Source organism: Gobio gobio, assembly GCF_949357685.1.
Source record: "Gobio gobio genome assembly, chromosome: 8".
In the NCBI taxonomy this organism is placed as follows: domain Eukaryota; kingdom Metazoa; phylum Chordata; class Actinopteri; order Cypriniformes; family Gobionidae; genus Gobio; species Gobio gobio.
This window is the reverse complement of record NC_137114.1, coordinates 15,046,162-15,063,844: the sequence shown is the minus strand read 5'-3', so window position 1 is coordinate 15,063,844 and position 17,683 is coordinate 15,046,162. Positions and strand designations below refer to the sequence as shown.

The window sequence follows — 17,683 nt, the reverse complement described above, 5'->3', positions numbered from 1 at the left end:
CCAGACCTAAACCCAATAGAGAATCTTTGGAGGGAGCTCAAACTCTGTGTTTCTCAGCGACAGGCCAGAAACCTGGGAAACCTGGGAAACCAGGAAACGTTTGACCTCTGTAATTGCAAACAAAGGCTACTGTACCAAATATTAACATTGATTCTCAGGGGTTCAAATACTTATTTGCAGCTGTATCATACAAATAAATAGCTAAAAAATCATACATTGTGATTTCTGGATTTTCTTTTTTAGATTATGTCTCTCACAGTGGACATGCACCTACGATGACAATTTCAGACCCCTCCATGATTTCTAAGTGGGAGAACTTGCAAAATAGCAGGGTGTTCAAATACTTATTTTCCTCACTGTATATATATATATATATATATATATATATATATATATATATATATATATATATATATATATAATTGTATTCTTTACATCCCCTCTCAAGAGTCACCGAAGTTTCATTTTAAAAATGAAATACAGGCCTTGAATGAATGTCTGTAAATAATTATACATGATTAAAAAAGTCTTCAAATAGATCGGCACCCTTATGGTGCGTTCACACCAGACGCGATTCGCGCGAGTGATTTACATGTTAAGTCAATGCAGAGACGCGAAATGGCATTCTGCGGCGCGATTCGCGCGAATGAGGCGGCGCGAAGGACGCGAATTGAGCGGTTTGAACGCGCGATTCGCGCAAGTTGAAAAATCTGAACTTTGGCGGATATTTCGCGCCGCGTTAACCAATCAGGAGCTTGCTCTAGTAGTGATAACAATGAGGAGAAAATCTGTATATTAATATCTGGTTCAGACAATATGATTATCACTGTGATAACATTAAATGACATGAAACACAACCCAGTCTCTTTTTGTTAAATGCAAGTTTATGTATGATCAATAATACAAAAGTATAAGTAATGTATAACAAGCTATACATGAAATAAAGCAAACAATGCAGTCAAACATTCAAAGTCAGCGCTAGTAGGCTAACGTTACAACTGCAACGTACAGTTATAGCCTAAAAATATAAAGTAATGAAACTTATCTTTGCCCTCAGCCTAAACGATTTGCCAGGGAACAAATTATAGATCCATGAGACCAAAGATCGTCCGTTACAAGACGAATTATAGCTCGAGACACACCACAGAGACATCAGAGCCAGCGGTAGACGGCAGAAGGACTGGCCGAGGAAAGGTTGCCCTCGCCGGCTTTCACGTGCGCTGAGCGCGCTGTCCGCTGGAGCTCACAGCTCCGACAACGGCAGATAAAATGTTCAAATAGGCACTGTTTATGTAAATAAACCACAGATTTGAGCTTTAAACAACTACATTATCGACTGAAAAAGTCTTAAAACTATGTTTTGTCACACATTAACAGTAGATATGAACAAAAAAAAAGACATGCAAACACAGCCCATGTCAGCCATTTCTCAACGAGACGAGCTGCTGGCGGAAGCCCCGCCCATGACGCGAATTCGCATCTGTTGTGCAGTGAATAGGCTTGTTTGAGATGCGCCTCGCCTGCAGTTCAGCCGAGACTAGGCGGCTGCAGTGAGGGGAGGAGTGAAAAAAGTGCAGGCAAGCCGGACAGTTCTCTCTTCTCGTAGTGGATCAGACACCTGCGAGATCAGAGGCGGATATCGCGGGATTCACACTCGTGCGCTTTGTTGCTGATAAACTGGATGTAATTTAAGTTTTGTTACTTTTATATGAAAATAAATATTATGAACAAGACACCCAAAGTTTTTGTTATTTATTTCCATTCGAAAGACGTGTTTATCAATCATTTTTACTTTAATTAGGCCTACATACATGTTTGTATATATATATTTTTTATATAAATATGACAACAATCACATAACCCACAGAGAGATCGCCTTTGTTAGAGAGTTTGGGAATATTCACACATAAAAACATGATATCAGAGTTTTAAAATCAAACATTTTGAAAAAGAACCATACATCACGGTTGTTTAAACCAATAAGCATTAAGCTGTGTCGTCAGCAAGTCGTTTCCCATCATGCTTTTGCTCCGCGCAGTCTGTGGAGAGCAACTGCGCTCGACTGCAAAATCCGACACATCCGCCTTTCGCTCGCGAGAGTTTTTTGACATACGTCGGCATGACATCAGAGCAAGGCGGACCGCCCTCGGACACTTTTCTAACCGGCATGCATCTCGCGCTGATCACCGGTGATCGGTTCTGCGCAGATTTCGCTCATCTCAAACAAGCCTAATGTCACGCGCGATTCGCGCGAATTTCACGCGCGAATCGCGCGAGTAAACTCAAAATGTACACGCGTCCACCTTCGCGCGATAAGCGCGAATTATTCGCGCGATTCGCGTCCGGTGTGAACGCCACATTAGAAACAGAGATAGTATTTTGACAGAGATTGAATTCATGACAGTACAATATTCTTTAACTGAAATATGACACTTGAATTTAAGTTCTGCTGTTTACATATACTGGTGCACAGTGATGTTGTTGTGACACCTGGTGGCCTTGATTCAAAAGCAACACTTTTCAGTGACCAATGTCATGCACTATTGATTTATTAACATTCATGAAGCTTTCCTGTAGCTCAAACAGTAGAGCATGGTGCAAGCATCGCCAAGGTCATGGGTTCGATTCCCAGGGAAAGCAAGAACTGACAAAATGTAAAATGTGTAACTTGAATGCAATGTAAGTTGCTTTGGATAAAAGCGTCTGCCAAATGCATAAATGATTCCATTATTCTGCAAGCAAAAGTGTCAATTTTAATGGCTGTTAAAATCTTAAATACAAAATGATTGAGTGCAGCTACAATTTAATCAACATTCATTCATACTGTGCATGTTGGGGTTTTCCTTAAAATACTGAACAAAAATACTTAAACCATGACTAACCTGATCAATCATTCAGTTTTTGTATCATGAAAATTAGTAATATAAATAGCATGATGTATGCTGTCTTTGGGCATAGTGTTCAACTAGAGCACTTGGTCTTGTAATTATTAAAACATTTACATTTCTTTTAAAAAGGAAACTCTGCTTTTTCCTTATTTATATTTATTCATATACATTTCTGTGCAAGTTACCAGTCATTTGAAATATGATGCCAATTACTATAAAAAAGATCATTCATGTATTTGTACAGAGCAGATTGTTAATCTGAAATTGATCATGTAACCTTCTTACACAATTTGTATTAAAAATGTTAAAAACTTTAAACACAGCTCATACACATACTGTCTTATACTGATACTGTACTTCATTTTTTGTTAATGTTTTGTAGTCATAATATGAAAAATGAAAAAGCTGTTACAATGAGTAACATGTCAAAACAGGAAATAAAACTGGGTTTGTCGGGCAGCTTCGTGTGGTCTTTAACTGCTGTCTTCTTCTTCTGATATCATGTTTGAACTGCAAGCAGAATTTCTCACAGACATCGCATCAGACCGCTTATCTCCACTCACTGCAAAACAACAACAACAGCAGAACGAATATTAGAACTATACACAATTATGACATTTAATCATTTATAATTGTATTAATAAGCCATTAACAAATCTAATGAGTTATTATTATTATGTATTTATTTTATTAATATAGTAAAAAAGGTTAGTTTAAGGCACTAGATACAAATCAACACACTGGCAGGTCAGGAAACCAGGAAATCAGCAATGGGTGTCACTTAAGACATTGTTAATGAAAAACAAATCATATTTCCGTACACTGATCCCAAACCGTATATGTGTACTTTTTTCAGTTTTCATTTATTTAAAGAAAAATTAGTAAACAAACATTTTAGGCAAAATATTTATAAATATTTTGTTAGGCTTTAAATTGTAAGTGTGTTTCATAGAGTGATGCAGGCTGTTGGATTGCCAAATGTCTGAATTAACATTATGTCATGAACTGCTCCAAGACACAAGGTTGAGTTTATTAAAGAGTAATCCAAAGACATAACTAGGGTTGCCACCTTCAGTGTGGCAAAAATAAGGGACAACCATTCACGACTCAAACCTAATCACTTTTTTGAATTTTAAAAATGTTTATTTTCTTTGAATAATTTACTTAAATTATGACAATATTATCGTGTAATTATTTGTCCCATTTTTATCTAAATATTTTTTAAATGTCATAAACTTTATATGACAGGATTATTTATTATGTATGATTAATATAGCCTAGCTAAATTATAAATTCATAATAACATTTATTAGGCTATAATCTATTAATTAACCTGTCTAAAAAATAATAATTCTGTCTGCCAAGCTCTGATAATGTATTGGAATATTATATTAATATATTATCCATTAAAAAAACTATAGGCCTACCTTTAGAAGCACGGATGTGTCTGTCACATAGACTGATCTGTCACCACAGTCAGACAGTCTGAGACACTGAAATGCTTCTCATAAAGTGTGCAGTTGGCCTGAGGTTCATCATGAGTTACTGGACAGACCCATTGATACCTTTTTTATATAAATTCAGTTCTATATCTGGAGATCCTCTTGCGTTCAAACAGTGGACGCGAAACGAGCTCGACATGTTTTTAAAAAAACGCGCAAGTTTACAGGCACAAATGAGCTCCTGTACTACTTATTGTGAAATTGATTTCTTTATATTTGCTATCAGTATTCTCCACACTGCAAAATCCGTATGTGTTTATTGAACTATGTGTGGACCTGTGTAAAATATGGGACAAATCGCGTCCCGTATTGGTTTGATACGGAACGCATCATTTTGCTTGTAAATACAGGACGATTCCGTATTTTACGGGACGGGTGGCAACCCTAGACATAACCCAAACAGGCAAAAGGTCAAAAGCACAAAGGTAAACGGTCCAAACAATGACAGAGAAACAAAAAAACAAGACATGTGAAACTAGGAGAATGTTGAGAATTGCAGTGACATTTACAAGACTTCACAAAGAGTGACTGAGTTAACTGGGTTTATATTGGCCCTGTCCCAAATGGCACCCTAAACCCTTGCGGTCTTCCTACGAGTCCACACTTTCATGACGTAATGTCGCTTTGACTGTTGGGAAGAAGTCCGCTGTGTAACCCGCACCAGTGCGGGCTCGGCAGAAGTGCGCATCGAGGGCGCATATCGACCGCAAAGGGGGGCACCCGCGAGCACTCTTCTGAGACCTAAAATGACAAATGGGACACCCTGCGGTTTCGTGGACTTAACGGACACGTGCACGCGGCAGCCATTGTAATTCATTCCACAAGACCGAAAGTGCACATGAAGTGTGCCATTTGGGTCAGGGCCAGAGGCTGGGCTTAAGATAAATGAGACACAGCTGTAAGCAATCAGTCATGATAAGTCATGGCAATGGATTATGGGAAATGTAGTCCATGAGGGAATGACAATGGTCAGGGGAGGAGTGCCCTCTGATGGATATGCAGGACACTCCAGCTGGTGATGGAGACACGTAATCAGCATAACATGATGGTGCAAAACTGCATTTCATTTCATGTCTATCACCACCACCCACTGGTCCAAATAAATGAGTGCAGGTAGAATAGCAAAATATGCGAGAGAGCACAGCTAGATTATGACTGTAATGTATTGCAAGTGTTAGCATTTCAATGTTAATATTGAATCAAAACTAGTTTGCACATAATACTACGAAAAAAGAAAATAAATTGTGTGCTGCAGTAGCGGAATGGATAACTACCACAAATCAAAACCACAGCGTTCAGAGCTAAGAGAATAATTGTAAACAAGCTCCCACATTAACTCAGAAAATACAAAACTAAAAGTGATTTTCATTATTTAAAATATATGTTTTAAATAATACATTTAAACATAAAATAATAAAAAGATACTCACTTAATGGTGATGGTACTCCCATGCTATTACATCTTTTCTGGTTATGTGAGCTGTCCACAAAGCTGAAGGGAGAATCTGACCTGCTGGCTGTTCCTGATCCAAATGAACTGTAACCTGAACTTCCCACAGACCACGTGTCTGACTTCTCAACTCCTCTCACTGAAAATATTTTATAAGAATAGTGTAACATGTTAATGGTATGCTTGGGGATTCATGGGGTTTGACCACCATAATAAAAAACGAATATAATGGGTACCATTCTGATCTGGTCCTCTCAAAAACAAGATAAAAACATCTAAAGCATTTCAGTGTCACCAGTCCAGTGTAACAGAGGGGAGATGACACAAAACAATGATGTTCATTTACTTAAAGGTGCAGTGTGTAGTATTTATGAGGATCTATTGATAGAAATGCAATATAATACATGTTTTATATTATTATTATTTTATATACAATACAATGTTTTCAGTGGAGTATAAAGACCTTACATAATGTACTGTTATGTTTTTATTACCTTAGAATGAGCCATTTCTGTCTCCATACACCGCAGGTGCCCTTATAGTGAAATCACCATTTTGCGCCGCCATGTTTCTACAGTGGCCCTAAACGGACAAACTTCAGAGCGCTAGCTACTCTCTGCGGTCTCATCTTTGTCCTGTGTCGGCTACCGTAGATTCTCTATGTGCTTCAAAAGGGAGGGGTGAGCGGTGGACGGTTATAATTCACAACCTCAACACTAGATGCTGCTAAAATTCACACACTGCACCTTTAAGACAATGAATTTAAAATGTTCAAAAACAAAAATATAAAATATTTAATACAAATATTTTAAATATTAATAACATGTATTATATTGTTACATGTTATCTGGGGTGCCGTTAAGAAATGAAAGCGCTTATTTCCTTCAGTAACAGCTTTTATTGGCCGTCACTGTGAGCTGCTCTGAACTCATCTATTGGGAAAGCCTCGACAAACTGAGATTAATGACAAGTTTCTTCTTGTTATTGCTGTGACTGTTACATTTTCATGATTTACTTAATATACTGAGTGTGTGTATCTGCACTATAAAGTATGTGTACTCACTCATCTGTGATCTGATGTTTTCTCTCCTTTTTTGCATCATCTTCATACGTTCTTTTGCTCTCTCTTCTTGTGCTCTTTTTCTCTCTTCCACCTCCTGTAAAATCTTTCTGTCTATTTCAAAATGGCAGCCGTTGTTTTCTGCCACTGTCTCCTCAATCTTCTCCAGCAGCTCCTTGACCTGAGTGTGGTCACTCCTGTTGCGATTGTTGAGAACATGATACCTGTTCCCACATTTGTCCACCAGCCACTGGAGATGCTTTTCACACTCAATGTACTGCTCTATAGGTGTGTCTGACAGAAGGTCTCCATTAGTGAACAGCACTATAGTGTGACTCCAGACTCTCTCACTGAGAAGATTCAGATGCCCCTGCAATGCTTTTCTCTCATTTTTTTTTAATGCACCCAGAGGCATGATCAGTAGAACAACGTGTGGACACAGAGACACACTGAGCACAATCTCCTGTTTCAGTAACTCAGGACTCCTCTCTACAGTGAAATTCTTCCACCATCCTGGAGCTTCAATGACAGTGATGTGTCTGTCTGCAACTTCTCCATGTCTCCTCGCACACTGAGCAGATCTCTTCAAGTCAAACTCCTCTCTGCCCAGGATGGTGTTTCCTGATGAACTCTTACCAACTCCATAAGACCCCATCAACACAATCCTCAGCTCTGAGAGATGTTGGGCGTCACCTGAAACAAAACACACTTCTTAAGGTGTGACATCTTAAATATTCTCCAGTAATCGCTCTCTTTGTGAAAAAGGGGTTACTGAAATTTACTTAAGTTTATAATTTCTGTGTGAGTGTCAAACTACATTATTGAATAAAAAAAATACATACAAGTGTACACTATATTGCCAAAAGTTTTGGGATGCCTGCCTTTACATGCACATGAACTTTAATGAAATCCCATTCTTAATCCGTAGGGTTTAATATGGAGTTGGTCCACCCTTTGCAGTTATAACAGCTTCAACTCTTCTGGGAAGGCTTTCCTCAAGGTTTAGGAGTGTGTTTATGGGGATTTTTGACCGTTCTTCTAGAAGCACATTTGTGAGCTCAGGCACCGATGTTGGACGAGAAGGCCTGGCTCACAGTCTCTGCTCTAATTCATCCCAAACGTGTTCTGTCGGGTTTAGGTTGGGACTCTGTGCAGGCCAGTCAAGTTCCTCCACACCAAACTCGCTCATCCATGTCTTTATGGACCTTGCTTTGGTCACTGGTGTGAGGTCATGTTGGAACAGGAAGGGGTCATCCCCAAACTATTCCCACAAAGTTGTGAGCATGAAATTGTCCAAAATGTCTTGGTATGCTGAAGCATTAAGAGTTCCTTTCACTGGAACTAACCCCTGAAAAACAACCCCACAACATAATCCCCCCTCCACCAAACTTTACACTTGGCACAATGCAGTCAGGCAAGTACCGTTCTCCTGGCAACCGGCAAACCCAGACTCGTCCATCGGATTGCCAGACAGAGAAGCGTCTCCACTGCTCTAGAGTCCAGTGATTTGATCCGCTCTGTGATTTTCCGTGGTCTACCACTTCGTGGCTGAGTTGCTGTTGTTCCCAATTGCTTCCACTTTGTTATAATACCACTAACAGTTGACCGTGGAATATTTAGTAGTGAGGAAATTTCACGAATGGACTTATTGCACAGGTGGCAACCTATCACAGTACCACGCTTGAGTTCACTGAGCTCCTGAGAGAGACTCATTCTTTCACTAATGTTTGTAGAAGCGTCTGCATGCCTAGTGCTTGATTTCATACACCTGTGGCCATGAAGTGATTGGAACACCTGAATTCAGTGATTTGGAGGGGTGTCCCAATACTTTTGGCAACAGTGTATCTCACATTAATTAAACCCTTAAAGCAGAGTTCGACAAAAGTTATTGATAGATAATATTTATGAATTATGTAGAAAGGAAAATTGCTTAATTTTAATGATCTGCACACAAAATATGACAGATCACAACACAGATTAAGCAAGACTAAATTCAAAATAGCTTCAGAATAATGTTTTTTTTTTCCTTCAGAAAGTATATTCATTAAAAATAAACCCATGACTGAATCTCTCTCTTGTGTGTCACACCTGGGAAAGCATTATCAATGCACTGGTGGCTATTAGCACCAGCAAATGACAATACATGACTGTATTACGTCAACATTCATATACTGGATTAAGAAAGCCAAAAAAGACCATTTGTGAATGCTTATATTTATAAAAGACTTTCAAAAAAATTAAGCCTAAAGTGGCATAAACATATCCACAATCGTATCTGTACTGACCAATGTTTATGGAAGCTTTCCACCAAGGAATAAAACAATTTAAAAGATAATTCTGATTGTTTATATCTCGCAATTTAAAAAAAAAAGTCAGAATTGTGAGATAAAAAGTCGCAATTACCTTTTATTTTTTATTTTGTGGCAGAAACAAGCTTCAATAAATATGAAAGTGAAAGCAGTAAGTGTCTCACAAAAACTGTAAACAAGTTAACATTTTTTCTTTTATGAGAACAGCTTTCTATCACAAGTGCAAATCTTACCGAAGTCCATTTTACTTGACATATTTTTGCCTTAGTTGGAGCTCCAAATGAAATATAGATCCGCCAGCAGTCTGATCGGTTTTACTTGTAATGCACTTTCAAGGTGTGGCGGGACTCACTTCCTGCTGCTTCAGAACAGCGACAAACATGAGGCGTGTCTATCAGTGTAAAGCTGATAAGGTTATGCAAGACAAGCTGTTTGCAGTTTTTTTTTGACAATAGCTTATGTTTAAAGTTTAAATCCAAGTTAAGATTACGTGATAAGGTAACCTCAAACCCCAAACCCACTCTTAATACGATCATAATGAAAAGACATGAAATACAACACTTCACGGCAGTGAAGTGGGCATACATTGTTTAATCTTTCTGAGTAATTTTTAAAAGGCAAAAAGAAAAACTCAGTAAAAGTTGCATAGGCCTGAGTACAACACAGTAACCTGCTGATACACTCACCTAAAGGATTATTAGGAACACCTGTTCAATTTCTCATGAATGCAATTATCTAATCAACCAATCACATGGCAGTTGCTTCAATGCATTTAGGGGTGTGGTCCTGGTCAAGACAATCTCCTGAACTCCAAACTGAATGTCAGAATGGGAAAGAAAGATGATTTAAGCAATTTTGAGCGTGGCATGGTTGTTGGTGCCAGACGGGCCGGTCTGAGTATTTCACAATCTGCTCAGTTACTGGGATTTTCACGCACAACCATTTCTAGGGTTTATGTGACCCTAGGGGGGCCTTTTAGTACCAGTCACAAGTTGAGAACCAACAATCTGAATTTTAGATGTTTCCAAGCAGGCTATCCCAATAAAGGGAAATAAAGGAGAGAGAGAGGGACTGGGGTTGGGGTATTATAAAAATAAAAACAATTTATTTTATTCTGCTCAAATTAGACACACATGAAAACAGACATTAGACCTCTGGGCAACAAACTCAGGGACGGGGACAACAAAGTGCAAAATCAGGGTGTTTGAATGAATAATACTCAATAAAAAAATTCAACAAAACTGAATAAATAAGGCACATCACAAATCACATGCATTAGAAAAACAGAAAAAAAAGTCATTTACACTCAGCAAACCAGTGACCACACAACACAATTGTTACCCCTCCAGAATATTGCACCAACCCAATGGCTTAAGATACAAACATTACATTCACAAACATGAAACATACAGCAACACACACAAGAGAGAGACTGATGGGCCACACAGTGAGCCTCCCGCCCACACACACACACACACACACACACACACATACACACACACAACTAAATACTAAAAACAGGGCACAGGAAAAACAGTGGCCAGGATGGCATATGACGGTTCTCCTGCAAAGAAAACAGTTACAATATCATACAGGTCAAATCAAAGCTATGCCTAATTTGTAACCTGTGCATCAATGGGCTAAAAGTTACTTAAGCCGCAAAATGTCTTCAATTGAATATGAGCAGTCGGAAAGGGACAAGATGCTAAAGTAGCCTACATTACCACAGAGCTGCCAACTCTCACGCATTGGCCGTGAGACACACGCATTTGATTGGTTTCACACGCTCACACGCCACACCCCCGATTTCTCACGCTGAAGTGCCAACCCGGTCTGTCAAATACCTGAAAGATGAGTTTATCTATATATCTATATCTACATGTTGAGCTGATCATGCTTTTGGTGAGGGGGTTTGTAATAACTTGCATGAGACAGCTCTGTTCAGTATGGGTCTTTACTCAAGGGAATCAGCAGAGTTCAGTACACTTGATGCATCACAGGTGGCTTCCATATGCACCCTCCCCAGTTCTTCTTTGCTGCTTTTAAGTCAAGTCAAACAGCATTAGATTGCCCCCTATAGGTCACTCCACAACAGATCACTATAACATCCCCTTCACCCCAAGTTGACAATATTTCTTCCATAATAAATCACAATACTATGCACAATCGTGTACACCCAAAACCCAAATAACTGAATTTTTTTTTCTTACAATACAGTTCACTTTTTTTTTTCTCTTTTTTTTTTTTTTTTTTTACATCAGTTCATAATCTTTCAAATGACCAGGCAACTTTCTGGTTCTCTGTGACCGTCTAACAACAGGGCTAACGGATTTGTTCACTTCAGTGGTCATCTCAGAAGTTTGAGAGGAATCCCTGGCTGTTCCAAAGGAATTGGTTTCACCAGGAATGTCCTCAGCCCCATTTTCCTCAGTCTCTTTTGCAACTATCGGAGCAGAATAATCAGAGAAGTCAAAATCAGGATATTTACAGTCCATGTCCCCTGAAAGGTCCACAAGCAATTTCTGCCGGCCATGAATGTGGTCTACATGTCTTCGGACCACTCTCCCATCGCCCAGCATCACTTTATAAGAAAGTGGTCCAGTCACAGTCTCTATGTGCCCCGGAATCCATTTCGGCCCATAACTAAAATTCCGAACAAGTACTGGATCTCCAACACCAAAACTACGTTCATGGGCCTTTTTATCATGATGGACTTTTTGCTTTTGTTGTTGCTCTTGAATCTTTCTAATTAAATCAGGATGCATAAAGTCCAAAGAACATCGAAATTTCCGTCCATGTAACATTTCAGCTGGGGAGAGCCCTGTAGTGGTCTGAGGAGTAATTCTATAACTGAATAACACTCGGGCCAATTTAGTGGCAATCGTTCCTTCAACACATTTTTTCAACATGCCTTTAATAATTTGCACGGCTCGTTCTACTAAACAATTACTGGAAGCATGATAAGGTGCAGAAGTGACATGCCATACACCGTTTTTCTTCAGGAACTCTTTGAATTCAGCACTAACTATACAAGTAGCATTATACATGTATATGTAGCATTATAGTATCGGATACAATCAGTTCAGGTAGTCCATGGTTACTGAAGCTATTACGCAAACATTCAATGGTGGCAGCAGATGTGGTTGAGTTCACTGGATACACATCCATCCATTTTGAATGTGCATCAATCAAGACAAAGAACATTTTTCCCATGAATGGACCTGCATAATCCACATGCAATCTTTGCCAGGGTTTTTCTGGCCAATTCCAAGGATGCAGCGGAGCTACAGCTGGAACGTTCCCATGCTCTTGGCACCTCTGACAGGTTTTAACTAACCTTTCAACATCTTGATCTAACTTGGGCCACCACACATAACTTCGGGCCAAAGCTTTCATCCTAGACACTCCTGGGTGGCACTGATGCAGCTGTTTCAGAACTTCTGATCTACCCACACTGGGGATGATTACTCTGGCCCCCCAGAGCACACAACCATCCTGTACACTTAATTCATCTCTCCTGGATGTAAATGGATCAAACTCTGTTCCAATTAATTCCTGCAGGAATCCTCTTTGCACCATCTCTCTCACTCTGGATAACACCAGATCTTTTTGTGTCCATCCTCTCACCTGTTCTGCTGTAATTAAGGTTACGTCTGCATTCTCCAGCATGAGGACTCTTTCCTCCTGTTCAGGCCCAGAATCCGTTGACAAAGGTAACCGACTTAGAGCATCTGCATTTCCATGATCCTTACCAGGCTTGTAGATGATAGTGTATTCATATGCCCTTAATGTCACAGCCCATCTCTGGATCCTAGGAGATGACATTTGGGGAACAGCTTTTAACTCATTAAACAAAGACAACAAAGATGTATGGTCTGTAACAATGGTGAACTTTCGACCATACAAATACTTATGGAAGCGTTGTAAGCCGAACGTTATAGCCTACCCTTCCTTGTCCAACTGCGAATAATTCCGCTCAGCTTGATTCAATGTCCGTGACATTAATCCAATGGGTCTTTCACTACCATCAGGCATCTTATGCGAAAGAACTGCACATAGGCCATAAGGAGAAGCATCACATGATAAAATCACATCCTTCTGGGGGTCATAGTGGACCAGACCTTGTACTGATTGGATCATTTTCTTAGACTGAGCAAAAACAGCCTCTTATTCCCCACCCCAGTTCCATTTTGCATCTTTCTGCAAAAACTTGTGCACATGGGCTAACACAGTAGACAAGTTAGGCAAGAACTTATTGTAGTAGTTTAACAGTCCCAGATAGGCCTTCAACTCTGTCACATTCTTTGGTGAGGGAGCATTTTTAATGGCAGTCACCTTTTCTGGTACTGGTTGTAAGCCAGCCTCGTCTACTTTATGGCCCAAGAACATTACCTCCCTTTCCATGAAGGTATATTTACTTCGTTTCAACCGCAGTCCTGCTTCCTGCAATCTTTCCAGTACCCTGGCAAGCGTTTGGAGATGCTCCTCCTCCGTACGACCGGTCACCAAGATGTCATCCAGGAAAACTGCCACATACCGAAGACCTTGCAGTACTCCCTCAATGGTTCTCTGGAATATGGCCGGACTAGAAGAAACTCGAAAAGGGTAAAACACAGTGAGTAAACAGCCCCTTGTGGGTATTCACTGTGACATATTTCTTGGACTCTGAATCTAACGCAATCCGATGGTAAGCATGGCTCATATCCAGTTTGGTGAACTTTTTCCCCCCTGACAATGTTGCAAACAAATCTTCTATTCGGGGAATCGGGTACTGTTCCAACTTTGAAACTCGATTTACTGTTAACTTGTAGTCACCACATAATCGTACTGTATTATCGGACTTTAACACTGGTACTACAGGTGCAGCCCATTCAGAGTGTTTAACAGGTTCTTTGATGTTTTCTTTTAGCAGGCATTCTATTTCACTTCTACCTTCACTTTCATTGCATAAGGAACTGGTCTGGCTTTGAAGAATCTGGGAACGGCTTCCTTATCCACATAAATCTTGGTTGGTGGACCTTTCAATTCACCCAATTCCTCTTTAAACAATTCTGCATGTTGGCTGAGCACTTCGGGCAAAGTTAATTTTTCCACCCCGTGAAGCTTATGTATGGCCTCCCATTCCATGTCCAATTCCTTAATCCATCCTCTGCCTAATAAATTGGGTCCTGTTCCAGGTACCACCACTACCGGTAATTCCTTGACTGTTGCTTTGTGTCTGACTTCCACCTGTGCAGAACCTAACACTGCTAAAACTTGGCCAGTATAGGTTTTTAACTTCAAAGAACAGGTCTTTAATTCTGGCATTTTATGTTCTTCCCATAATTTGGAAAAATCTGACCCATTCATTACAGTCACACCACAGCCTGTATCTACTTCAAAAGATACATTTGACTCATTAACAGCCAAAGTGATAGTCAGTGGAGCAACCTTTGAAATCTCGGTTTCTTTCAAACTGTGAACTGTAAAAATACCTTCTTCATCAGATGCACTTCTTTCATCTCTACTCACATAATGCGATCTTTGTCCTCCTCTGGCCACTGTCTTGCGTCTTTCTCCCCCTTGAAAGTTTGTTTCTCTGGTGGAACTTTTTGATCTGCATACTTTCCTTGTGTGTCCTTGTTTGCCACATTTGTGACATATCTCATAAGCAAATCTGCACTCATTTGCCAAATGTTGCAAACTCCCACATCTGTAACATGCTCTACTTGGACTATCTTCTTGCTTTACTGACATTTTATGCACTCTCATTAAACTGGATGAGCGTTGAACTTGCAAATCCTTCACATCCTTATTGGCCGTTTCCATTGCTTGAGCTACTTTTAACGCCTTTTCAAATGTTAACTCTGCTTCTGCCAACAGTCTACATTGAATACGGTCATCATTTATTCCACATACCAGTCTATCCCGAAGCATCTCCGTTAATTTTTCTCCATAATTACAATCATGAGCCAATTTCCTCAATACTGCCACATAGTCAAGTACAGTTTCTCCCTCTTCTCTTGATCTTGAGTTGAATTTAAATCGTTGTACAATTTCACTGGGTTTAGGGTTGAAATGCTCCTTCAGTAATTCCACTAATTCATCAAACGTCTTTGTTCCTGGCTTAACTGGGCTCAATAAATTCCTCAGCAGACTGTATGTTTGACTTCCTACAGTGCTCAACAATATCGATTTTTGCTTGGCTACTTCTGTGATCTCATTTGCCTCGAAGAAATGTTGCAGGATTTCACAATATTCTTCCCAAGACTGAGACTGACTATCAAATGGTGTGACTGTTCCTACCATGTTGGCCATCTTCTTTCCCAAAGCTCCAACTTGGATGGATTCCACTTCTTTTCCATTCAACCACTTCTTTCCTCTTCAAAAACGTCTTTCCTTTGCTTTCATCCTCGTCGCCAAAATGTAATAACTTGCATGAGACAGCTCTGTTCAGTATGGGTCTTTACTCAAGGGAATCAGCAGAGTTCAGTACACTTGATGCATCACAGGTGGCTTCCATATGCACCCTCCCCAGTTCTTTTTTGCTGCTTTTAAGTCAAGTCAAACAGCATTAGATTGCCCCCTATAGGTCACTCCACAACAGATCACTCTATAACAGGGTTCAAGATAAATGGGCAAATAAATACGGTGTTGCGCGACCTAAAGCTACATTCCGTTTTGGGTTCTGACGAGAACGAGCCTGTAATGAGCGAAGTGGAGCCGTGACGCTCAGAGGTGCGTTTCCCGAAAGTGTCGTTCGCTAACTTTGGTCACAAGTTCCGTCATTATAAGCATAGTTAAACGAGTCGTGTTTTCCTAAACCATAGTTCCAACGAACGTTCGCAAACAGCATCGCAAAGTTGATTTGCATACATTTTGTTCTTGCACTGATGTTAAATTTGTAGCCATTTTGCACTTGGGCAGCCAGTTTGAGAGATAGGCTATATTTGAGTATTGTGTGTAATGATTCTGACAGTTTTTTTCCATTGAAATGACTGGGGAAAAGTGTCCCAATATCCCTGAATGCCTACCCACCCAGCACCAGACGTCTTTTGGACGTTGTTTTTTGGGCTAAATCAAGTCGGCCCGTCATAGCCTTCATTTAGCCCCAAAAAAGACATTGAAAACTGGGCTCTGTTTGGTCCGTCAGATTTGGTCAAAATTTAGCCCAAAAAAGACGTCTAAAACTCGGCTCAATTTGGTCCGTCAGATTTGGTCCAAATTTAGCCCAAAAAAGACATCTAAAACTGGGCTCAATTTGGTCCGTCAGATTTTGTCTAAATTTAGTCCAAAAAAAGACGTCGAAAACTGGGCTCTTTTTAGTCCGTCAGATTTGGTCCAAATTTAGCCCAAATAGATGCGCGTCTGTTTCGGACCACATAATATATAGGCTAGTCCTAATATAGCCATAAACATAATTAGTCCGTCTATTAAAGCAAGTGAAGAAATGGATTGTTGTAGAAATGGTATATATATTCTTTGAAATCATAATTACATTGCATTACGAAGCTTGAAACCCCAAATATTATAGCATTCTTCATGAACAATTATTCAGTTATTTGTAACAATCTCATTGTAAAAAAGAAGAAAAAGAAACATGGTTACAATGTAGCCAGCTACTTTTTGATAGTAACTTGTAGTGTAGCTATTTTCAAAAGGGTAGCTTGAATATAACTTAACTACTCAAAGTAGTTTTTACTACAACACTGTTTTTTTTTTTAGATCAGCCACAGCAAAAAAGAACCACACAACAGACAGAAGAGCAACAGACAGGACAGACAGTTATTTTCCTTTTTCTTCCCTGTAAATGTATGCTGTAGGTTGATGTATAATCAATTTGTTCTATTTAGACAAAACCATGCCTCTACATAGTGCTTTAAAATTGTGTGTGTGTGTGTGTGTGTGTGTGTGTCTATAGGATATACTGTATACAAAGCGTCAGATGCATTTTGTCTTAATAGAAATAATTAATTATCAACCTTATCTATCAAAGGCAAAAAAGAAATCAACAACAAAAAACAATACTACCCCATTCAAAAGCTGATGCAGAGAGAGTGTTTTCTGTGATGTGTTTGTATATAGCTATTATTATAATATTATTATTTATTTTATTTTTTGTTGCAATTTTTGCTTTGTTCGCGGCAAAATTTTGGTTGGCCCCACCAAATCTCACTAAGTTTTTTTGAAAAGTTGGCAGCTCTGTTACCAACCTGTATGAACACAGACCGCAGCGTCGAGCCAAGAGCTTTAGTTGCAATACTGTAGCGATCGCTTTATTCCGTCTAGTTTTTACTCTATATACATACGTGGCAAGTCAACATAACCACATACATATGAACAAACGTTCCGTGACAAAGATGTACACACGTGAGGAAGAAAGGAAGCCAGTGAACTTACATTCTCAGCACAACAAACAGCACTCGGCAAGCTTGTAGTGATCACACTCTAAACCAGTGACTGTAATAGACAGAGCGCAAATCAATGAGAGTTCAT

The 17,683-nt window shown here is 39.5% G+C and overlaps 1 protein-coding gene across 1 annotated transcript; it reads right to left on the bottom strand.

Moving 5' to 3' along the window:
• Positions 1-874: 874 nt before the first annotated feature.
• On the bottom strand, positions 875-9,581 carry LOC307131073 (GTPase IMAP family member 9-like). Its single transcript, XM_079824491.1, has 4 exons — positions 9,442-9,581; positions 6,903-7,592; positions 5,820-5,978; positions 875-3,450 (listed from the first exon to the last, which is right to left on the bottom strand). The coding sequence occupies exons 1-4, from the start codon at positions 9,461-9,463 to the stop codon at positions 3,362-3,364; spliced, it is 960 nt and encodes a 319-aa protein (XP_079680617.1). The 5' UTR covers positions 9,464-9,581; the 3' UTR covers positions 875-3,361.
• Between the last annotated feature and the right edge of the window lie 8,102 nt (positions 9,582-17,683).